Source organism: Giraffa tippelskirchi, chromosome 5, assembly GCF_054371585.1.
Source record: "Giraffa tippelskirchi isolate mGirTip1 chromosome 5, T2T-mGirTip1v1.2.pri, whole genome shotgun sequence".
In the NCBI taxonomy this organism is placed as follows: Eukaryota; Metazoa; Chordata; class Mammalia; order Artiodactyla; family Giraffidae; genus Giraffa; species Giraffa tippelskirchi.
This window is the reverse complement of record NC_137279.1, coordinates 89837902-89863287: the sequence shown is the minus strand read 5'-3', so window position 1 is coordinate 89863287 and position 25386 is coordinate 89837902. Positions and strand designations below refer to the sequence as shown.

The following is a 25386-nucleotide window of genomic DNA, read 5'->3' as shown; positions in this document are numbered from 1 at the left end:
TGGAGTGCAAGGAGATCAAACCAGTCAATCCTAAAGAAAATCAACCCTGAATATTCATTGGAAGGACTGATGCTGAAGCTCCGATACTTTGGCCACCTGATGAGAAGAGCTGAATCACTGGAAAAGACCCTGATGCTGGGAAATATTGAAGGCAGGAGAAGAAGGGGACGACAGAGGATGAGATGGTCAGATGGCATTACCGAGTCAATGGACATGAGTTTGAGCAAATTCCTGGAGACGGTGAAGGACATGGAAGCCTGGTGTGCTGCAGTCCATGGGGTCAAAAAGGTTTCAAACACAACTTAGTGACTGAACAACAACCTAGACCCAAAAAGCGCTTTCTATTCAGACAATGGGCACAGAGCAAGATTGTATTGGACACCAGGTAGAACAGAGACATATTCCTCACACATCTGCTCTAAGGTGAAGGGGCACAGAGAAAGGTAACTAACATGGGTTGAATTCTTAGCTAGGAGTTTTGCATAAATGTCTTCATCCAGTCTTCACAAGATGGAAAATAACAAAGTGGAACACTTAACAAGTGAAAAGATTGATCTCAAATAAAGGAAGTGGCACAGTTGACATCCAAGCCCAGGAAAGCCCAACTTCAAAAGCCCATGCTTTGTCCTGCACTACTCTATAAGAAGTCAGGAATGGCTCCTTGCAGCTGGACCCAGAGCCTGTTTAACTTCCTTAGAAGAGGACACACAGCCACTCCTGGCCTCCTTCGTCCCCACCACACTAACCAGGGTTTCAGGTGGTGAGAGGTAGTGGGGGCATTAGTCCACAAAGAAGCCTTCAGACTGGAATCTCTGCTGGCAAATCTCATCAAGTGTCACCTGGCAAGGGAATGCTACTGGAGGGGTAAGCAAGCTCTGGAATTTCAGGGCTTAAGAAAGGTCTTAGGACCAAACATGGATCACAAGTGATCATGAGTCAGCCAAGGAAGACAGCTTAAAAATCAAGGATAGAAGAAAAATATACAAGAGAGCCTGGAACAGTGTCTCATGTTCAACTCATAACCATCAGCCATGGCCTCTCTTACCTACTGGGACCTGTTCTGAACTCAACTATCTAAGAGGAAAGAATCAGGGAAGAGGTTCTGAAATGATAAAGGAATTGGCAGAGGGTTAAGAATTAGGACACTTCACCTGACATATAGGAGGTTGAGGGGCAATTTAATAACAGTGTTGCAGCCTCTAGAGAGACATGTTGTAAAGGCTAGGAAAGAGAAAGAGATGTCTTCTTTCATGAACCAGAGGGAAAAGCCTTATATGACAGTAGGAGGTTCTTGATTGTAAAATCAATGCGTCAAATGAAAGAATGTGGACACTCTTCTCCAAATGTGATGAAGGAGAGAGTCCTCTTTCATGAGCTCATTCAAACGACATTTAATAAGCACCGATTATGTGGCAAGCAACCTAACATGCAATGCCCTTTCGCTTTCTGACAACACAACTTGGCAGATAAATTGACAGGGTTCTTTCCTCATGAAGCTTGTATCTACTGGGAGAAGGAGTACAGACAACAAATAAACCAATGATAAATTATTTTTTAAAATAGTAGAAAATGCTAACTGATCAGAGAAGGAATCCACTTCAGTATTCTTGCCTGGGAAATCCCATGGACAGAGGAACCTGGCGGGCTACAGTCCAAAGGGTTGCAAAGAGTCGGACATGACTGACGACTAAGCAGAGGAGTTAATGGATTACAAGGGAATGGGAAGGCTTCTCTGACGAGGAGACATTCAAACTGAGATGTGCAAGCAAGAGCAGCTTTGCATAGAGCAGAGAGGGAAGTTTAAGATCAGGAGGACCAGCCAGTGCAAAGGATTAGGGTGGGCATGAGCTTGGTTGCTAGAGATACAAAAAGGACAGCCTGGGAGTGACAGTGTGGCCAAAAGGTAATATGAGGTCAGAGACATAGGCAAGGGCCAGATTGCCAAGGGCTTTATAAACAAGGTTAGCCATCACTGAGAGGAAGAGTCGAGGAAATTATGTGTTGAAAGATTCAGTGATATGTTTTGGTTTTAAAACTTAACACAATAGACTATTTACAGATACGGTTCTCTCAGGAATTAGTGAGTTCCTTGTAAGGATCCACAAGCTGTGGTGTGCTGTTTCTCAGGAATGTCAGGACTGAGGCATCATCTGGGAGCACTTACTAACAGTGAGGTCAGGAATTTTTATTATTACCCTATGGAACGAGAAACTCCAGGATACCTGTATTATTTTTAACCAGTGCCCCCACCTCAGGGCTTCCTTGATATGAGGACTTCCCTGATAGCTCAGTTGGTAAAGAATCCACCTGCAATGCAGGAGACCCCAGTTCGATTCCTGGGTTGGGATGATCTGCTGGCAAAGGGATAGGCTACCACTCCAATATTCTTGGGCTTCCCTTGTGGCTCAGCTGGTAAAGAATCCGCCTGCAATGTGGGAGACCTGGGTTCGATCCCTGAGTTGGGAAGATTCCCTGGAGAAGGGAAAGGCTACCCACTTCAGTATTCTGGCCTGGAGAATTCCATGGACTGTATAGTCCATGGGGTCGCAAAGAGTCGGACACGACTGAGTGACTCGCACTTCACTTTCCACATAAGTCCTATGATCAGGCACAGGTGGATGTATCAGTTTCTCTGGATGACCAAGAACTCCATCAGTTACTGTGTAATTTGTAGGAAGTTATCAAATTTCCTGAGCCTCATTCTTCACCTGTAAAATGGGAATGCTAATACCTACAAGATCCAGGGCTATACATGAAGACTGAGTAATGTAAGCATATGCAAAGTGCCAGCCACATAGGAAGCACTCCATGGATATTGAAGGACTGTGTGACTAGTCACCCTTCAGTATCCACAAGGGACTAGTTCAAGGCCCCCGCCCCCACGCCCAGGATACCAAGTCTGCAGATGCTCATGTGCCTCACAGTTGGCCCTCCGTATGGTCAGGTTCCGCATCCTCCTATACAGAGGGCTAACTGTATGTTGGTTGGGAAAACTCCACGTATAAGTGGACCAGGGCAGTTCAAATTTGTGCTGTTCAAGGGTCAACTGTATATGAACTCCATGCATGAATGAAAAGCTAAATATATACATCCAATTCATTCTCTGCAATCCTGTTTTGAGCCTGCAATGCTCCTTATCACCAGCAGAGAGCCCAGATCTCAGAGAAAGGATGTGAGATCTGGTACCAAAACCCAGTCTTCACCCTCTGCCTCCTACTCAGCCTTTCCTCTTCCCTCCTGTTCAACTGGCCTAGCTATTCAGACTCATGACTACCCCTATCCCTTCCCATCCCTTTCTTTCCCTAAAATGGAAAAGAGCATGCTCAACTTTCCTTCCTCTCCAGCCTGGCCTGGACATGACCCCAACTGCTTGCTGGGGAGATGGTCTGAGTAATGGTTGCCCTTAAATGCAGGCTGTTTCTGCCAGGAAGAGAAACAGTATGGAGACCAACCTCATCCCAGTTTTTCTGGATTTTTCCAATTTTAGAACTGAAAGTCCTAGAAAATGCCTCTGGCAAGCTGGGACAGCTGGTCAGGGTACCTAACCCCTTCTGTATACAACTTAACGTTGCTCTGCGCCACCGCTTGGGTCTGTATGCTCCACAGCGTTGTCTACGCATTGTCTATATATTGACATCTGGGTCCTACTACAGTAGCCTGGGGTTATCTCCACATTACCTATAGGATCAGACAAGACCACGCTCAGTGGGTCCTACTCAATGTCATGGAGCTGGATTTGTGGTCCCCAGAATGGTCAGGCTTCTGAATCAAATGATGTGTATCCTCAAGTCTATCCATTCACTACGGCCAGAGTTATCACTCTAAAATGCAAATTTGGCCCTGACATTTCCCTGCTAAAACCCTTCAATGACTCTTTGTCGTCAGGATAAAGAGCAATCTCCAGCATAAATTCCCTTCACAATCTAGCCACAACAGACTATTCCGCTTCCTGCTTTTGGATATGCTGTTCCCTTTTGTAATACCTTTCATCCTCTTTACAGTTGGCCAATTCCCTAGTCATTTATTAAGGTTTTCCATAAATTTAATCCCTGCCTCCTTCCTGATTCTAAGATGGCTTATATATCATTGTATTGTAGCATTTATCACATGGTATAGTAATTCTGCATTTCCCTATCTTTCCTACTGGACTATCAGTTCCTTGAAGGTAGGTTTCATGACTTACTTATTTTTGTATTCTCTAGAGGCCAGCACTAGACATGACATTTTTTAAATATTCACTCTTACTTTATGATTCTAAAAAGTAAGCCATTGGTGTCAGTTCGGTCTTTATCATCATGAACTTTGCATCCATAAGTATTATCCTATCCCTGACCCTTGCATTATTCCTCTTAGATAAGCTGAGGCTCAAAAACAGGGTGGGAATTGGAGATGGGGTAAGAGCATCCACTGATCATTTTGTTTTGTAATTATAAAAATAAAACCTGGGTTTATAGATTTTTTTTTAATAGATCACACAGCACAGCTGGGTCAAAACAGCCACTTTCAACTAGCATTGTGCACTGCACATAAAAACTCAATAAACTATAAATGAATGAATGAATGAATGATAAAAGAGTTCTATTTTGGACAAATGATTTTTTTGTCTTCTTATACTTAAGTGTAACTATAAAATGACAAAACCCTTATTTGATTTTGTTTGTACTAACAAATAGATCAGAATTCCACTGCTCAGAAATTTTCTAGGACTCTGGGAACGGCCTTCAGAACCAACATATTAGTCAACCTTTAAGCCATTTACTATTACTTAATAGGCAACTCTTGTCTTTGTATTACCCAACATGAACTGTCACTTATCCATAAGGCTTGGATCCCAAAGGCCTTTGGCTAGTTTCAAAATTAAAAGCTAACCTCCAAGGATGAAAATTTTCCACAACTGAAGATATGCAAAAGGAAATGGCAGGCTCTAAGTCAATTCCAAGAATTATAAAATGTTATCTTAAATAAGTGGATGAAAATATGTGTATTAGAGTCATTCACCTAACTTGGCACACACTGTATCTATATGAACACATACAAATTCAGGGAGTATACCAACAAAATCAAATTATATACATGTTTGTGTTTCTGAAGAAAAAAAAATATTGATCAAGCCTGTGTGTTTGTAAATATATCATTGCAGTTTAATTCAGTAGAATTAACTGAGAATCAACTATTTTCCTCTTTCTAAGCTAACCACTGGGAATAATAAGATTCATGAAATATCATTCTTGCCCTCAGTGAGCTCACAAAAGAGAAAAACATGTAGACAAACTATCACAACACAGGGAAAAAGGTGTAACAGTGGAAGGATATATTCAATACAATGGTAGAACCTAGCAAGGAGTGATTAACTCTGTATAGGAGGCTTCACAGAGTCAACGACACCTAATCAAAGTTTGGATGAATAAACACAAGCACAAGTTTTATCAGGCTTAATGAGATGGGCAATCCAGGTATAGAAAATAGTATGTGCAAGGACACCGAGGCATGAAACAACACAGAGTGTTCGGGAAATTACAAGCCATTTGATATTGCTGGGACACAGAACGTAAGGGGAGGGATGCAAAGATCTTTCGTTGGAGAGGCTACAGATATCCATGTAACCAAATTGTGTATTTTTGTTTGTGGATGATTATGTGTGTTTACTGTCTTTCCAATAATATACATCAATCAGCCTGTAGCCGAAGCAATAGTGGCACACATACTTATTACCTGATTTTATTTTTGCCTGAATTTATCACATAAAAGTTCCCAGGTCTCCGCTCATATTTGTTCTATTCCCCTATTATGCTCTCCCCTTTTACTCATTTCCCCCCATTTGCTATCTATCTTGCTCCTTTCCCCCTTGTATAGTCTCCTCCCATATCGATCTGAGTCTATCCATAGTCTTATAGGTCATCCTCCTTTCTAATATCAAGCAACTCCTCTTCTCTCCTTTAGAACAAAGCTCACATGACCTCTTCTCTAACAAGCCTCCCTGGCTAAGTCTAGTGATTAAAAATTGACGCTGTGTAGTAAGACAAATCTGTCTTGGAAACCTGTGTCTCTCATTCAACATCTTTTGGATTTTGGCTTCTCTGGGCCTTGCTGTCCTCATCTGTAAAATAGGGGTAAAGGCCTCCTGCACAGGGAACTTGTGAATATTAAAAAGGACAATAAATGTAAAGAGTTCAGCATGGAACCTGGCAGATCATTAGCCTTTAACAGTTATTGTTCATGGTAAATTCAAATTGTCTAGAGAGCTTCAAGCCGAAGTCACATGCATATATATGGTGATTTCATTGGTAGGTGTTTATTTTGACTTTAAGTGCTTTCCCGATGCACTGTGTGAGGTAGGACTGCTGTGCAGCAAAACTTCAATGGGAACAATGCCCCCAGGGGTGGCTCAATATGGAAAGTCTGGGGAGGAGAGAAGCCTTTTCCTTTTAGTTTGTTTCTTTCCATAGTTTGATTATTTTAACTCTATAAACACATTACTTTAATGTTTTAAAGTGGCAATGGGACTTCTGGGCAGGAGAATTTGGGCTTTTTGTTGGCTTGTTTGGTTTCTATTTTGTACCACTATTTATTTTTTTTAAGCTTAACTAATAATATACTCTCAAGACATTCAGTAATTTAGAAGTTATTCAAGTCAAAATTAGTTAGGATTTTAGGAAAAGCCCAATCAGAAAGTATTTGTTAGCAGAAAGAGAAATGAACACTAACAGTGGGTTTGGATTCACTGTTTACAAATTACATAATCTCATTAAACCTCTGTTTCCTCATATCTGTAATGCAGCTAATAATCTCAACCACATTAGGGTACTTCAGGTATTAAATGACATACCATGCAAGTAAAGTACCCAGCGCAAAGTCTGGCATGCAACAGATTCTCAAAAAAATGGTATGTGCTTAGTTGTTCATCTGTGTTCGACTCTTTGCAACCCCATAGACTACAGCCCACCAGGCTCCTCTGTCCATGGGGATTCTCAGGCAAGAATACTGCCATGCCCTCCTCCAGGGGATCTTCCCAACCCAGGGATTGAACCCAGGTCTTCCACATTGCAAGCAGATTCTTTACCAGCTGAGCTACCAGGAAAGCTTCTCCCACCCCCCACCCCCAAAAAATGGTACCTGTGATCATTTTTATTATGAACGAGTTGCTGTCCCAAATTGGTGGCTTACAACAGGTTAGAATTAAGATGCTGCTTAAAATTAACAATTAAATTGGAATTGGTATTAGGATTAGTAGTTGGAGTCTATAAAAGATTAGGGTTAGGGTTGAAATTGGAATTCAATTAAGGTTAGAATTAAAACACATACAAAGGTTATTATTAAGGATAGGGTTAATTAAAACTGGATAATAGAAATAAGAAGCAGTATGAGGAATCCTAGTTTACTTGGGTGGAAGATTAAAGAGGAAAGCAAATGTGGAAACCTGTGTAGAATTTACTGATAAAGAAAAAGTCATACAGAGGCGAAGGGTTAGAGGGCAAAGCAGAACTGAGCCAGGTTCGGAGTTTTTTTTCCTGCAGGTGCTGTCACTCCCCTCCTAGATGAATATGTAGTGTTCACCCCACTCAGGCCAAATTCCTGCCCTCCTCCCTCCCCAAGAGGCGCCACGTGGGGAAAGGAATGCCCAGGGCCCACACAGCTGCATGCAGCCCAGCACCGGTGCCAGTGCCACATTCCTCACCCCCGGCCACCCAGGCCACTGCTGAGTGGACAAGGGCACCCAGGAGCCAGCACTCGCCTTCTCTCCACTCCCCTTCTCTGCTCCCCCCAGTTTTCACTGTGGTGACCAGTTCTTGAACCCCACAGACAACCCACTCCAGACTCTGTGCAAGTCTCTGGGGAACACTGATTGTATATCATAGCATATCATAGTGAAAAGTAACCATAGAGATCACAGTGCAACATGGATACTTTTATTTTACCTGTTTTCCGGCTGAGGATAATCCTTGTAGTTCAGGCTTTCCTTGTAAAACTCTATTCCTAGTGAATGGGGTGCCTGTAAGAGGCTGGGTGCACAGGGACAAAGAGCATTAGAGTGGTTAGAGGTAAGGAGCTATGCCAAATGGATCTATCTGCCTCTGCAGGAGACATGGCCCTTTCACTCTGAGATAGGCAGGAGTGAGAATTCCTCAAAGTGAACACTCCCAGGGAAAACGATTCTCCTTATCCCTCCTGCTCCCAAGGGTATATCTGCCTTATTTATCCAATACTGTAACCCCTCTACTCCACGGCTGTGTGAACACAGAAGTCACCTAACTCCTCTGTGTTTTATTTTCTTTATCTGTTCAACAAGGGGTATTCATTAGGTAATCTTGAAGGTCCCTTACAATTCTAGTACTCTTTTATCCTGTATTTCTAAAAGCCAGTGGCTGCTTCCCATTCCTAGACCCTAAAGTGCTGCCAAGATGATGCTGATGATGCAGAAAAGAGAGAAGGAACTAGTAGGAAAAGAGCATTCCGGAGTCTCATTTGCTCATGCTTAATACTCTCCACAAAAGCTCTCCCCCTCTCCTCCCACCCTTGGTTCTCTTCCCTTGCAGTTACAGTAGAGGGTGGGGCCAGACCAGCAGAGTCATTAGAGAATTAAAGGACAGGCAGAAACGGATCAGCAGAGCAGCAGATGGAAAAGGTGATTAGTTACAGAAGCTTGGGACCTAATCCTACATCCTAGCGTCCCAATCCCACCCATCCCCACTCTCATTCCCCCCAGCACTAACCTGTCCTCTCTTAATCCCACTTAGATGATCTTTAAAACTTCTAGCTCCAAAGATAATACTCTTTATCCATCAAGACTCTTTAACTAGGATAGCATGATTCTTCTCTGAAGCTTCATTCTCTCTTTGAAAACACACCCACTCGTTCCTTTTTGCTGCATGACTAAATTCACGCCAACCTAATCCCACCTTAGTCAGAAGGTCCATTTTCCCCTGTATCTTCCCTCCTGCCTATCCTATAGCACAGCCTCTCCTCTTTCTTATACCAGGTGTCCTTATTGTATCTTTCAAGCACACTCCCCCTTCCATCTCTGACTCAGAGATTTCAAGGTATCAGAGAACCCCCAGGGAGACAGAACCCCCAATGCAGCAGGACAGTTTGGAGTCACTGAGATGAGTCAAGACAGGCAAGTCAGACAACCCAAAGTGGTCAAAAACTGTCTTATAAATAATTCTTAATAACCACCCAGACACTCAAGAAATGTTCAAGAGGTAGTCAGAGCTCTTCTCCCAGAAACCATAGGTAAACTCCACAAACAGTGAGAAGAAAAACAGAGGGGCAGCTTTCTGGCTATCCTTAAGGATCTTAAGGACCCTTAAGGGTCTTCCTGGAGAATATTCTCTCTTGTCCTCTCCACCAGTGACTAACATTTATATAGAGCTGTTTACTGATTACAGAGTACCCTCCATATCCTTGTTTCCTGGTGGTTCAGAGGTTAAAGCATCTGCCTGCAATGTGGGAGACCCAGGTTCGATCCCTGGGTCGGGAAGATTCCCTGGAGAAGGAAATGGCAACCCACTCCAGTATTCTTGCCTGGAGAATCCCATGGACGGAGGAGCCTGGTAAGCTACAGTTCATGGGGTCTCAAAGAGTCGGACATGACTGAGCGACTTCACACACTTCCACACCCTTGTCCTTGAGTTACTAGGTGACAGGGACATTAAGTCCATCACAGACAGCTGCAAAAGCTGTCTGAGAGGGGGAAAGATTAGTCAAACATTAAAGATTAGCATGGTGACGCATAGTCAGTGCAGAGAGGGGATGGGCCCAGAAGTTAGAAGACAGGCACCCAAATCTGTCATCTAGGGACAAAACTGGCCTCCCAGGATTGGTTCTTGTTCCATTGCTAAGTTGTGTCCAACTCTTTGTGACCCCACGAACTGCCCTGTCCTTCACTATCTCCCAGAGTTTGCTCAAACTCACGTCCATTAAGTCAGTGATGCCATCCAACCATCTCATCCTCTGTCATCCCCTTCTCCTCTTGCCCTAAATCATTCCCAGCATCAGGATCTTTCCCAATGAGTCAGCTCTTCGAATCAGGTGGCCAAAGTATTGGCATTTCAGTGCCAATATCCAGTGAATATTCAAGGTTGATTTCCTTTAGGATTGATTGGTTTGATCTCCTTGTAGTCCAAAGGACTCTCAAGAGTATTCTCCAACCCCACAATTCAAAAGCATCAATTCTTTGGTGTTCAGCCTTTTTTATAGTCCAACTCTCACATCCATACATACTACCCAAGACTAGAGGGCATTTCAAAAATCATATTATTCCATGTCCTGGCGAACACTTGTGTTTTCTACTATTGTCAGTCTAATCTTGGATAGATCAGTTCATACCCTTGGAATCTCAATTGCACCTGTGTAATAAGGATTGTACCAAATATTTTCTAAAAAATACTCATATACATAAAATTCTTTGATTCAGAAATTCTAAAATTTAGGAGTGTATACCTAAGAGGTTGCTGCTAAGTCGCTTTTAGTCGTGTCCGACTCTGTGTGACCCCATAGACGGCAGCCCACCAGGCTCCTTCGTCCCTGGGATTCTCCAGGCAAGAATATTGGAGTGGGTTGCCATTTCCTTCTCAGTGCATGAAAGTGAAAAGTGAAAGTGAAGTCTCTCAGTCGTGTCTGACTCTTCGCGACCCCATGGGCTGTAGCCTACCAGGCTCCTCCGTCCATGGGGTTTCCCAGGCAACAGTACTGGAGTGGGGTGCCATTGCCTTCTTCAACTTACCTAAGAGGTAAGTTGGAGCAAAACTGACTCAGGAGGATCTCTTTCTGAGATCTACCAAGACTCTTCCAGAGATCTTCAATCACAATTAAAAAAAAAAAAAAGCAAACCCCAGGGGCTTGGAACTCTTGAGCCAAGAGCAAGTACAGACACCCTGCTTCTCTTATTCATCTCATATCTGGCCTCAGGGGCAAAAACTGCATTAGCCACAAAAGGTCCTTAAGAGAGCAGCTCCCTGAGAATCTGTAGATCAGACCATTCACCTAGAATCTTACTCACTAAAACTTGAAAAAGGAAGGACAAGATCCTCTGAAATATAAAGAAGAAACATATTGGAAAAGGTTGGGAGTAAAGTCGGGGAATAGGAAGGATTAAGGGGGAAAACCACCGAGTTACTTTGTAGGCTGCTCAGTTCGGCAGAATCTGAAGGGAAATCGCTGTTTTTAGACTGGGAGTAATTTCTTTGAGGGTTTGAGGGAAGTGTTGATTCCCATGGCCTGGGGGCTTGCTGGAAGATGCCTTTCAAAGGAAATTGCCTGGGGCCACAAATTGTTGCTGGACGTCTAAGTAGGGGCTCTTTCGTCAGAGGAACTAGGGATGTTGGTGCTTTGGAAAAAGACCAGGGTAACTGGTTACCCATTGCAGAGATGTCCCCGGGCACACTGTTGATAGGGGCACCCCAGGGGCATCCCACTCCTGGGGATCCCCAGTTGCCAAAGGAAGGAGGGCGGGGCTGGAAGCTCTCGGGCTAGTGGGCACGCCCTTGCCCAGGCCTGCAGTGCCAGCTCCCGCCAGCTGGCCCAAGGCCCTGCCCGACTCCCCTCCCTCCACCCCAAGTCTAGGAGGGGTGGGCGCCGGGTCCCACTGCTGAGCCAGCTCGCTCCCTCTGCTCCACGCCCGAGCCGGGCTGGTGGAGCTCCCGGGGGAGAGGGTGGAAAGCACCACGACGGCGCGGAGGGGGTGCGGCAGGCGGGGGGAGTGGGGAATGCGGCAGCCGGTCCCCCCCGCGACCAGCCCAGCCCCCCGTCACACCCCCTCCACCTCCAACCGAATGGTTTGCTCCGAGCGCCCTATTTAATCCGCGCGACTGCAGCAGCGCCGGCTCCCTCCCGGTCCCCGCCTCGGCCCCGGGCTCCGAAGCGGCTCGGGGGCGCCCTTTCGGTCAGTGGCGTCGTCTACCCCCCTCCCCAGCTTCAGCCCCCAGGGACCCAGGCTCGCCAGCGCCCTGCCAGGGAGCCGGCCGGGAAGCGCGATGGGGGCCCCTTCCGCCCTGCCCTTGCTCCTGCTTTTCGCCTGCTGCTGGGCGCCCGGCGGGGCCAACCTCTCCCAGGACGGTGAGTGAGGGAGGGGGCGGCGCCAGGGGAGGTGGGGAGGGGCCGGGGCGGGGGCTCCGGCCGGCGGAGGGGGCGGAGGGGGCGGAGGGCGCCTGTTGGCTTTGTTTGGAAGCTGGGGTTCAAGTCGCCAGCCGCTCCTGATACCCTGTGTCTGTCTCCGAGCATCCGTGTCTCTGTGGATCTTGGGGTGTGCCGGGTGCACCCCCTCCTGTCCACCGTCGAGTGTGTCTGCGTGTGTGGTCGGAGATTCTGGTCTGTTACCAGCCGCCCGGGGTCTGGTTGTGTTGCTGTCCGTGTGTGTCTGGGTGTGCGCGTCTGTGTTGGTGTCTGGCTGCGTCTCTGTGTCAGTATCTGTGTGTATGTCTGTGTCAGTGTGTGTTGGGGGCGGAGTGAGATTTGTCGCTGTTTCAGTCAGGGCGTGTGTCGGCTGTTTGTGTATGTATGTCTGGAGGGGTTGGGTAGCCAGTGCGGTCCCCTGAACTGCTGTATGCAAACATTCCTGCTCCTCCGACCGTCCCCCCACCCGCGGCGGAGCTCCGAGTGGGCAGGGAAGGGGGCCTGGGCGAGGCTGTGGAGGGGGGCGTGGGCAAGGAAGTGGGGGGCTTCTCTCTGGAGCAAAACAACAACACTGGGCGGAGAGGGCCCCGGGATGGCAATGTCCCTAACGGTGGCAGAAGCCGGGAAAAGAAACCCAGACGAGAGCGGAGGAGGGGGAGTAGCGGGGGGAGACTGGGCAAAAGGAAGACTGAAGATATTTGGGGAGGAGGATGCATGGAAAACCCAAAGCTTTCCTGGGCTAAGAATTGATTTTCCAAATTTGAGGTAAGATGTCTTGCCTAGCCCCCTCTGCCTCCGTCAGGAACTCAAACCTTCTTGGGTTAGTCATGGTAGAGAGGTGAAGGAAGAGAGTGGGGGGAGAACGGAGGCGGGGCCAGGGGTGAGGGGACTAGGGGCCCCCTCCCGCCCTGGACCGGGCTATGTAGGTCAGCGCTGTGAGGGCACCTCAGCTTTCTTAAAGGCTGCTGACGCTTAATGGGGTGGCAGGGGACAGTTTGTAGGGAGACCGGGAAGAGAGGCACAGCTCAGAGCCTCAGGTCCCCGGAGGAGGGAGGGCAGGCGGTGAAGGGACTAAAGGAATGCATCCTCCAGTTTCCTCCGCCCCTGGCAGAGGCGGACTGGGCTGGGGGAGGGGAAGGGGGACCGGGACCTCTGCGGATCCAAGGGATGTGGGGAGAGTGAGGGGGAGGGTGGTGGCTATGCCCGGCCAGATGCCAGCGAAAAACAGAAAGAACCGCAGGGGAGGAGAAAGGGGAGGTGGCTCCTGGGCGATGGACCCAGTGGCCAGCAGGGATGGGCACAGGGCGGGGCGGGTGGAGAGGGGAGGGGTTGAAACTGGGAGGATGATGTAGAGAATTTCATCTGAAGGAAACAGGCGAAGAGCCAGGGTGCTGGAGGAATACTTGTTCCATCTCACCCGACCTGCTCCCCAAGTCCTATCTCCATCATGAAGAAGGAGCTTCTGGTGTTATGGGGACACTGGGCAGCATCCTCTACCTACAGCTAGCTGGCTGGCTTCTACTCTGTATCCATTCAAACTCCCCAAGGGAGTTCTTACCCAAGTCACCACAGGACAGAGGCCCCTCCTCTCCCCTATGTGGAACCCCCCCCTTTACCCTGACGGCTGTACTGATGACCCTACTCACTGAAGAGGTGAGGAGAGTCCTGCGGGAGGGCAGGCTAAGTGCTGGGCAAAGGAGAGGTTGCTGGGTGCTGTGCACATACCCAAATAAGGACTCTCTACTAGGCCTTGACTTTCAGCTGCAGCCCCTGGCCTTTCCATTCTGCTAGCTGTGTTTAAGAGAGACAAGCGTGACCCAAACTGCCTCTGTTTGGCAATGGGAACTGATGGGGCAGGCTGGAACCTCAACAGAACGAAGTCATCCCAGAAAGCTGTGAGCTCTTCAACTCTAGGATATAAACAAACACTGGAGAAGAGAGTAATCTGTGTACTAGCCAACTCTTTCTTCACCAACTGCACTCTTCTTTCTTAGTCCTCAATTTGGGGGCTCAGCCCCTACTCAGGCTTAAGATTTAGAGGAAAAGAAATGCTTTATCCTTATACACACACACACACACACACACACACACACATATATATATATACCTCTCATAGCAGTGGCTTGAGGGAAGAGTCGAAGCCAATAAATTTTGAATGGAGAATGTCTGGAGGAGGGATTGAGAATTTGGAGATGGGTTAGAAGATCTGTTCCCAAAAAAGAATCAAATCAAGCATCATTGTCCTTCTAGAGCATTGTCTTTCCTGACAGTGGACGTACGTCTGGTTGTAATGTCTCAGGATGCACTGATGCACAAGAGACACAACCATGTACCATCTTCTATCTAAATTAATTCTACTTCCTAGCTTTGGGATCAAAACAGGCCCACTCTGATGTGGGAGGCAGGTGTATAGATTTAAAACCCACGGGTGGCAGTCCCGATGACCATTGTGCCCAGGCTCATACAGAAGGTGTATCTAGGACCCCTGACTTGGGGTTCCTGAGGGCCCTGGGCAGGGAGCTCAGTGGCAGCACACAGCTCTCTGGAGTACAGCATACACTTTTTTAGATTTCATCAGACTGCACAGGGATTGAGAGGCTGGAGAAGGGCAAACAATTGTTATCTGAACCTGACCATTAGTGCTGTGGTTCGAAACTCAGGAATGGTTTAGACATTCAGAGTGAGCCACCTGCCCCTTCCTTCTCACATTTCTCCACTAGTGTTGGCAGAAGTTGGCAGTTCCAGGTTTGGGGGATTACAAGGCCCGTGAACTTAATGTGTCCTGTGGTTGTCTCCCTGGTGAGCTGTTCGACATTCAACATTGCGTCCAACCTCCCTTGGTTTTTCTTTTTCAAATTCTTTCCAGCACTCTGTGAGTTGATCTGGTACAGAAACAGACAGCTGGGCAGCCTCCCTGTCCTTTGGATCAAGATATAGCAGTTTAACCTTGGAGGGCGCTGCCTCACACATGAACATCTTTCCCTTCCCAATGACCTTCCGTCCACTGCCGTCCATTCTGCAGCCCCCTGGCCAGGTGCCCAGTGTAGAGATCATGCCCAATGTGCCGGAGAAGTCCAGCAGGCATTCACTCTAAAGCTGCCCACGGATCTGCTTGGCAGACCTACTGCACCCAGTTTCTTTTCCCGGTTGCAGCTGTAGCTGTTCTCTTTCTGTTCTCTTCCCAGTTGCAGCTGGGAATCCTTGGGAAGGAGATGCTCTCCCTTCAGACATGGCATTTTCTGGCACAGAGAAGCTGAAAGCATCAGAGAGACACTGGTATCATAGAATTTAGTTAATTACATACAGAACCAGTCTGTCTGATGTGGGACCCAAGCGGTAGCATATCAACTACCTATTCCAGCAGTGACACCAAAGATTCTGTCCTGAGCGCTCCCTAGAGCTAGGAGGCACTGTTGGTCTTAGTAGTCTCTTTGAGCACAGTGGTTTTCTCACTTTTATCTTTGAAGACGTGAAAGTTATTTATCAAATAAATAAAACAGATCAAAGGAAAATTACTCTTTTTGAAACAGATAAGTTAAGACCTGAAACCCTCTCGCCCTTCTTGACTTCCCCTATACTTCCCCTAATTCTTAAGGCACAGAGGTTCTGCTACATAGTTTGAAATCCTCTACCCTAGACTGACAATAAATGAGGCAGTTCACTATCCTTAGGTTCTTGTTCTCTCTCTTCCTCTCTCTCCTCTTCCAACTGAGGAAGAAAGGAGGTCCAAATCTAATTTCAACAGTGCCTTGTTGGAAACAGTCACTATTCACTTGAAGAATGACTCATAGTTCTGCAGCCATAAAATTCCACAGATGGCATCTTTTTGGTGTTCTGGTCACTCTGAAACAGCAGCCCAGGTAGTTGTGCCATTGCTCTGAAAATTCTTAGATGTGATTTTGGTACCCCTTGCTATCACTGCTTTCTCGCAGTCCAAATAATATGTACTAGAATCAAAAGCTTCTTGTCCTTAGGTCACAAAAAATAACCTAAGGAAAAAACCCTCACAGTTATCATCAGAGAAATTAAACCCCTGGGGCTGAAGCTAGTCACATTCTTTGTTGTTTCCTACTCCGACAGAACCAGCTCAACAATCCCTTTTTTGTCATCTATTTCTCAGTAATGGAATTTTACTGAAGAATAGTAATCTAGGCTCCAGGTTTTCCATGAATGCAAGCTGTAGACTGCACCAATTCCTAACTGAATACTGAATGAAAAAGCCAGGGTATTAGAAAGTTTTGGTAATTATATCTTCTCCTTTCATCTTTTATGCTACAAGTTAACACTTCCTGTTTCATCACTGGCTATAGGTCCATGCCCTGGAACATTTTGTTTCCTGGATGAGGTCATGTCCTAGAGACCCATCCATGAACTCTGAGAATAGCAATCCTCATGAGAATGCTTTTAAGAGATAAGAGAGAAACAAACCACTAGAAAAAAAAAAAAAAGCCTGGAAAAGCAAGCCATCAGAAAAAGATTCAGGTCCCTAAGAATTCAGTCAAATTAAGAACAAATGTTCAATGTAACTGAAAAATAGGGAAGAACAAGTCTCTGGGGTCAAAGACCTGCCTCTTCCTCTAGAATCAGCAGTAAAGGTGACTTTTTACCAGATCAGAACCAGCTGATGCTCAGGGATTTTACAACCCAAGTAGAAACCCAATCCAACCCTGTTACAACAAGGATATCCATCTATTCTAGCACTCCTAGACTCTATTCTAGGAGTCTTGAACACATGAAACTGCTGAGATTTCTTTTTTTTTTTTTTTACAAAATATAAGCTCATTAAAGCTACATATTCTTCACTGAAGCAGCAAGCACTGAAAGAGAGAACTATCTGTCCCTTTACCAAAATTTCCCTAAGTCTACAGAGAGTGGCCAAATTTCCCAACTAACACAAAGACCTCTAAGTCCTGAGGACAATACCCTTTTTACAAGGCATAATCCATTATGCTTTTCCATGTAAGATCAAGATTGCACTGTTCACAGCAATTTGGGGTGCCTTAGAGCATTTGATTGATACATGTCATACCCTTTGTTGTTTAGTCGCTAAGTCGTGTCCCACTCTTTTGTGACCCCATGGACTGTAGCCCACCAGGCTCCTCTGTTCATGGGATTTTCCAGGCAAGAATACTGGAGTGGGTTGCCATTTCCTTCTCTGGGTCTCATACCATACCTAACTATAATACACATTTTGGCTTCCTTATGTCTAGTGTCTCTGAGGAGACGCAGGCTTTGTGGCACTGTTTCCCACATTAAAAGATACTCTTAATGTCATTCATAATTGGTTGCAGCAAATCAAAACTCTCTCCACCACCACTGATTCTTATGTATTTTCCATAATTACTGAGGCTTATGTTGACAAACTCAGTCTGGTGGCGGTCCTCACTTTTTTAGCACCATCTCTGGGTTGTATGTGTGGTAGGTTCAAACAAAGTACTTGAGAAGGCCTTTGAGAGCAAATGATGGGTGTGCCATGATCCTAACAGAAGCCCTGATGTCTGTTCTTTCTCATTTGATTGTTTGCAAGCTGGCTGCCTTAACCCATGATCCTGGTTTTCCTGTTCTTTGTGGAACATACCACAGGTGCTTTGAGCTCTCCATGGTGCTAGCCCCTGACGGGGACACTCCAGGTTCTTCTTGCTGCTCTCCGTGGTCCTGCTCCCCATCCAAATTCCTAATCTCTTTACTCTCCACAGTGCAGCCCTCAAAACAGGGATGGGATTTCCCTCCTCCTACCACAAACACACACATGATCTTGGCTATGATTCCTGACTGGCTCTACCAGCAAGAGGGGGACAAGACCAGATCTGGAGAGTCTTCATAACCACCTAATCACCTGTAGGAAGGGGACAGAAAAAACAAATAATTCTGAGGTGGAAAAGTGTTGTTTGCAATGTTCAGGAGATGAGGGCCTACAGTGACCTCAATTGGCCTCAAAAGAACTGAATGTTTTGCCATATATGGACTCATAGATTTAAAACAGAACTACAAATAGTCGTGGCTTAGATTGAGACAGCGTTGCTCATGTACAGTTACCACATATACACTATACATGTAGAATGCAAAATGAGTCCGACTCAATTTATGAGCACACACCTCTTAACACCACTCTGAGCCTAACAACCAGCTCAAACTGTCCTGTCATGATACTCATTGTCCCTTTCCCCTCGGCCTTAGCAGTAAACATAAAGACAATATATAGGTTGGCTCATCAGAATAGATAATAGAAGAATGCAATATGGAGAGGCATAGAAAATAAATACCAAATCCATGACTCATGTTCCTCATCATTATAACCATCTTGTGTAGACTAAATGGCCTTAATGTAACCGTCTTATCCCAGACTCCAAGTCCTTGGCCATATCTCAGAAGATGCATCTTTAAACTGGACTCTGCTACTCTTTTGGGTTATCTGCCAATAAGCTGATGACGTCAAGTGCAGCAAGGAGCCAAGAATGCTCAGCCCCTGCCAGTCTGAGACTAGACAGCCTGTTCCTCCCATCACATCAGAACTATACAAGCTTCTCTTCCCCTCAATGATGATTTCCCCCTGTCAATTTTGCATAATAGTTCATATAATAGTTAACACTTATGAATGACCTATACAGAGTGAAGCTGGAGAGACAGGTTTCCAGAATTAATTTCCAGTACCCCTCTTCTATTTCCTTATTTGAAACAAGGAGAAATTTCATTCCTCAAGGACAGGTAATGGAAGTGATTTATCTCCATGAGCGAGCTTTCAAGAAGACAGAATTAGGGTTATGGTAACAGCTGGAGTATCTCACATCTACTCATCTCCCTGAGCCCCCTGTTCTCATAAAGAGCAGACATGTTTCTGAAAGGATTCTAATGCAGAGATTCCAGCTTTTTTTCAATATGTGTATCATTCTTCTGTGTGAGATCTTACCTCTGGGATTCTTTAACCCTCTCATCTCTCTCCATCTTTCTCCCAGAGGTCTCCAGGAGAATGATAAGAAAGCTAAATAACATAAAGAACTAAAATGTTATTTTCTCTCAGGATTCATTTTTCCTTACCCCAGCTAGACCTACACTAATTGTGTATTGATTGCTAATTATAAGCACCTTTGGCTCCTTTACTTCTAGTTCAGGGTCAAAAAAGGTCAGATGTATCACCTCGCCCTAGGGGAAAAAAAAGAAATGAAGGCTGGTGTGTCAGCCATTCATCTTTAAGCTAACCATTACTTAGCTCTCTACTTCCTTCATACAGCCACAGATATCAGCAAGGTAGAATGGAAAACTAGTCTTTCCAACACCAGGTTTTACTGGGAATATGGAGATCCTTGCTTCTTGCCTTCATTTTTTCTTCTGGGATCTGGCTCTTTGCTTCCAATTTGGATTCTAGAATTCCAGCCAAAGCCTCAGACAGAGTAAAAAGCTTCAGAAGGTGAACTGGTTTATTGAGTTTCTAACTTAAATACCCAACCCTCCTTGGAAACCCAGCAAGAGTCTAACAAATGCATAGGTGACAAGTTACTTGAGACTTAGCCTACCTAGGTCAGTCTTTGAAGAGCAAAGTTTTTCATTATCATAAAATGAGAGGACTGTTTTACCATCTGCTCCTAATCATTTGCCCCTCAGCAAATGTAAACAAAACAGTGAGACAACTGCACTCACTTGTTCTTACTAGTTCTTACTCTAGTTCTTAAGGATGAGATATTTCCAAACACATATTATATATTTCCTCCACTAATGTCATCCTATAATCTCAAACAAATATAAAAACCACCATCCCTAGCCCATTGGCCTCACACATTCTCATTTATCCTCAATTGCTGCTTCATGCCAACGCTCTTCTGCTTTCCAAGCCCTGGAGTCCAGAGTCAGCGACAGATGGACTGAGCTCAGCCCTGGGGAGAAGAGGATTTCTGGCCCTCTCCTGGGGAGTCTGAGCAGGATTCTGAATTCTGCTTTGAGGAGAATCTCTGAGTTTAAACCATATGGTTTGCTGGATGGACGTTAGGGGTTCTGATTAATAACGGGCTTGTGAAAAGGGCTCTGTATCTGGGTCATAAGAAAAGCTGTGTTTATGACAGAAAAAAAAGAAAAACAGAGATACAAAGAGTGAAACCAGTCATCATGTGTATGTTGAGGGACACATGCTGAAGGAGAAAAAGAGAGTGATCGGGTTGAAATATATATGCATCTTGGGGAACAAAATCGAATGTATATCCACATTAAAGATGAGACCCTCAATGATGGTTTAAGGAGAGGAGGAGAACTTTGGGATGGCAGAAATAATGGCCATTTCAGGGACTATGACATCTGTAGGCTTGGAGGAATGTATCTGTCTCACAAAAGAGCTAAATTCCCAGGAAGGCACAGAATAAGGCTAATTGAACAATGTGCCACTTGCTGCAAAATACATTTTTAGGTGAGAAAAGTGAAGGGAAGAGACTAAATCTCAGCTGGGATTGGCAGAAGAGGGGGACCCAGAGCAGTGTGGGTGTGCAGAGCAGAGCAGTTTTTTCTCCATGTGATGCTCCTAATCACTGCCCTGAACCTGTCATCCACACCCTGACTCTGATCACCCAGTGAAGGGAAACAGTAAAAACAAGTCAGTAAAATGAGAGCCGGCAGAGAGCCAGAATGCTCTCTTGCCTGACTTCTAACAAATTAAACTTTTTCACAGCATTGTTATCCCACCACACCAAGCCATCAGCCTGAACTATCTACAGTGCGACATTAAGAGCAAAGGAGAATAAGATACAGCCTGTTGAGAAGGGAACTCATTCATCTGTTCAAACAGGTTTTGTGACTCTGGACAATTAGGAGCCGGGCTTTGGCACCTGGATGAATATTCCTTAGGGAATCTGTTCTTTACTTCTCCCCAATGTTCCTGGGCTTTCCTGCCCATTCCCAGTTCCTATTTTCTCATGGCTAAACATATTTTCCAACAAGTTAAACTTAATTATGCTTTCATTTACTCCACACTGACTCTGTTATGTTTCCTTTCCTAAGTACTTTCCTAAGATGGGGCAATTTTTTCCCAATTCTATTATAGACGTGTGAGAGAAAGAATATAAAGTGCCTGCACTTGGCTCAAGGGACATCTAAGAGTTCAAAATCTGGCCTCCTGACTCTCTATTGCATTAGAACACAGACCCAGGTCATATCTGTCCTGATTTCTGAGGGTGTGAACATGGTGGGAAGGGAATGAGGAGATGGGGGTGAAAGGATGCTTCTAAAATGGTTCAAGGCTGTCATCAACTGGAGTGATTTCATGCCCTACCTTAGGGGCTTGCTTGAGAAATAAATGATGAGAGTCAAGCCCCTGCACAGAACCTGTGCTCCCAGCAACTCGTACAAAGCCATCCGCTCTGCTGTGTCTCATCACCCCCACCTAGCCTCTTAGTACAGAACACTAGATGCTTGTCTGGAGCACACAGCCCAGTCCTGGTAGGCAGGAGCTAAGGCAAGGAAGGGGCTCTTTTGGGATTAGATCCCCTTCCTTTTTTGTCTCCCAACTGCAATTCTTGCTACAACACTGTGTTGGCTCCAGAGGAGCTTGTTTGTGTTGGGGGCCAGCCCGGGGCTCCCTCCCAGTGCTAATGCACTGAGAACACTGACTCAATAGCAAATCAAAGCAACAGCTGTCCCCACCTCCTTCTCTGCCACCCACTTCCCAGTCTCTGCTCCTCAGAATCTTAACTAAGTCTCTGAGGGCCCCCCCTCAGCCTACTGCAAGCCCACTTCTGCCTCCAGATTTTTTCTGTCACTAGCTCAAGAATAGGATAAGCTCCTCTGCGGTTTTCTCCCTTCTAGTCTCTGTCTCCCACATCACAATCAGGTTAGCATCCTCCAGCTCTCCACACAGATGCTAACACATACACAGCCCACCCTCTTCAGCACCCTTTTAATTCCCAAGGGCACAGAAGCAGCTTCAGCCCCATGGCCTCCTCTTTTGTAAGAATCGAAATCTGCCAGGAAGACCCTGACATTTGTAGGGTGACATTATTCGCACCTTCTGCTTCCTCATTTCACCCCAACTTCTCTAACCTGCCTGGCATTTAGCAGAGTTACTTCTCCTGAGGTCCAGAGTCCTAGGGTTCCTCACAGCAATGCAGAGGGAGATGGGAAGCAGGAAGAGTGGATGTCACGGGAAGTAAAGTCACACTAAATGGTAACTTAACTTCCAAATTAGCTAGTGCACGGGAATGACAATGAGAACAGAAGACTGGGGTTATAAACCCAGCTACCACTAACTGCCTGTGTGACCATGCTTAGAAGTTTCTAAGCTTCTGTGAACCTTGGTTTTTCATCTTTAAAACAGAAAGTATGCACTAGACACTACTTGCGATTTTTGTCAACTCTAAAAGAACCACAGTGAAAGTGAAAGTCACTCAGTCGTGTCTGACTCTTTGCATCTCCATGGACTGTAAGCTGCCAGGCTCCTCTGTCCATGGAATTCTCCAGGTAAGACTACTGGAGTGGGTAGCCATTCCCTTCTCTAGGAGGTCTTCCCAACCCAGACATTGAACCTAGGTCCCCTGCATTGTAGGTGGATTCTTTACCACCTAAGCCACTAGGGAAGCCTAAGAATTATAGAGGGGAGAATATTTTGCGAAGAACGAGGTGCAAGAAAAGAAGGTGAGGAATTACTGAACTTTGGTAGTGGAATCAGAAAGGACATCAGTTACATTCTAGTCTGGAAGACTCAAAATGATCTTAGGAATAACCACCTCTGGCCAGTAGGGGTCAGTAGAAAATGACCAGAACATGGAATTAATTGCAGGGCTTTAGCAAACAGATGTAGTTAGTTACTCATGGCATCTTAAACATGGATTTTTTTTAAAAAAAAACATTTGGATATGGGAAAACATTTGGGATAACTGTTTTTGTTTGTTTGTTTGTTTTTTAGTGAAAAGAGGGGTTAACACCACAATGTGCTTTTTGTTTTAACCTCAACCTCACGCCCTCTGCAGGCAAGCTAGTCAACTAGCCAACTACCCTAAAGATCCCCTCCTCCTCATTCAGCCTGGAAAAGCTAAGCGCCACACCATTCCAAGACCAGGAAACAAAAGCCTTTCATTTCTAACAACTGCTTAGGATGTAGCCAAAAGGTGTCTGCCAGCCTACGATAATAAACCTATTTGAGCCCAGATTCGTCCCTTCCAAACCTAAGTCTCTTGGATCATCTAATAGAATAAGATTCCTTGTTCTATAAAGATCCCTTGTTCTCTTGGCTACACTCTACCAAGCTACAGGGCTAATCAGTATGTCACGGGCTCCTAACAGCGAAGGTGCTCTTTCCCACCCTATTCACCATCCAGTTTCACTTATATCCTGTATGCCCCGGCCCGCTAGGAGAGTAAAGCCACACCCAAAGAGTAGTGACTTCTTTGGGCCAAAAGGCTGTTGGGAGCCAGAGAGAAAGTAGATCAACAAGACTCCAGGAGGGAAAGCCAGACAACAACAGAAATAAGGGAGGGAGGGAGGGAACTCTGAGAAGCTAAGGTCTCAGCAGCCCAGCCAGAGAGAGGGTGGAGGGGGCAGCGAGCTGGAGAGAAGGCCGATCAGGAGGCAGGCAGCTGAAGCGTGACTGAGCTCTGAGGCTCTGAAGTGGATGTGAGCTGGAGCATACCTGAGCTGAGCGAGGAGATCCATTAGGGAATCATGTTGCCTGTGAGGGGACAGGAGCCTGCCCTGAGGAGCCACAGGAAGCGAAGGAAGTACACCTGAAAAAACAGACAAGCCGTGATGACAAAATAACGCTAACCTCTATGGCCCCAGCTTTCTTTCATCTGACTGCTCTGTAATATTGGGAATAGAAGCGAAATGGGGACTTGGGGAAGACAAAGTTAAAAAGGAATGTAGAGCAGGAAGTGAGAGAGAACATTTTGACACTCATGCCCTCAGAGTCTTAGACTAGGAAATTACACAGTGACTTCTGCAGAAGTAACGGAATTCCTGGCAACCCAAGAGCAAGCGTGAAAAATGAAGTTTAAAGAGAGTTCTTTGTGATCAGGATGTTATGCTGTAAAGCTACACAGGTCAAAGTAACTCCCTTCCCAAATCTTGGAGTTATGGATTAAATTGGGCCTCAGATGAGATTGGTCCACCTTCTTCCAAATGCAGGAGCAGACATTCACTGTTAAAGAAAAATATGGCTCTAGGCATAAAGAAAGGACGCAGGCACTGAGTTCTGATTCTGGTCATGGCCACTACCTTCAGTGTGACTGAAATATATGTAAGAATCCACTACATAGCTAGGGTCAGGAAAGAATCAAGAGTGAGATCACCTGGCCAGGGAGCCCAGCAATGAGGGTGGGTAAACCCTTCTAAAAGTGGGTCCCTTCGGCATTCTGGGCCACAGCCCCCAGGGTGTTTTTCCCTTGGAGATAACACTCCTCCACCCACCTGCCATGGTAGTCGTGAGGAATAACAAGTAGGCTGGGATGAAAAGTATTTTTAACTCTGGAGTTAGAGAAATGCTGAATCATCACCATCACCATCATCATCACCATTAACTCCTACTCGAGGAGCTGGCGTTCTCTATAATCTGGGAAGTGGAGCTCTGGACCCAAGCACTGCAAGGCGAGCAGTGGTTATGCAGGGGAGCTCTGTCCCCTTGTGCCACTGTCCCAAATGTTCACCTGTGACTTTATATATGGCCCTAAGGCCCATGCAGTGTGGATTCCCAAAACAGACAGAGCAGGGAAAATACATCAACCAAGCAATAAACTTTAAGCACATAAACTTCTCTACTAACAGCACTTAAATTGGAAACATAATACATTTTTATTCATTTTGGTTACTCATGTATTTATTCAATAAATATTTATTGAGTACTTACTATGTGTAAGGCCCTGTACTATGGGTGAAAGACAAAATCACAGGTGTCAATGTATGCTTTAAAAGGCACATTAGTAAGTCTCCACTTCCCACCTCTGCTCCTCTTAATATGAACAATCATTCAGAAGGAATCAGAGTGAAAGGGCTACTTTGTCCTTTAAAATGCTGGGAGTCCTGAAGATACTGGAACTCATGGGTAAATAGGCCAAGAATTAAGAAAAGCCCAAGACAACTGAGAGCAAACAAGAAGGCAATCTTAGTTCATAGCCGAGAGCTAGAGTGCTATGAAAATGTGAGGGGATTCTGTTTTAACCAGACACATCTATTGCTCGGTTAACTGAAGAATCATCCCAGCTCTTTGAGGTGAGCCCCCAAAGGTATAGATGAAGATGCACTAAGGAATCCAATTGAAAATATAACTCAGTGGGTATAAATCATACCACCACCACAAGCTCCCACTTC

The 25386-nt window shown here is 45.6% G+C and overlaps 1 protein-coding gene across 3 annotated transcripts in view; it reads left to right on the top strand.

Moving 5' to 3' along the window:
- Positions 1 to 11784: 11784 nt before the first annotated feature.
- The window catches only part of CADM3 (cell adhesion molecule 3), a 31986-nt gene continuing 18384 nt past the window's right edge, over positions 11785 to 25386 (top strand). The window contains exon 1 of one of the 3 annotated variants that reach the window (XM_081488035.1): positions 11785 to 12054. In XM_081488035.1, the coding sequence (XP_081344161.1) occupies positions 11973 to 12054 (82 nt within the window). In that variant the 5' untranslated portion in view covers positions 11785 to 11972. The remainder of the gene's footprint in view (positions 12055 to 25386) is intronic. The other 2 variants (XM_081488034.1, XM_081488036.1) reach the window with 2 other exon arrangements.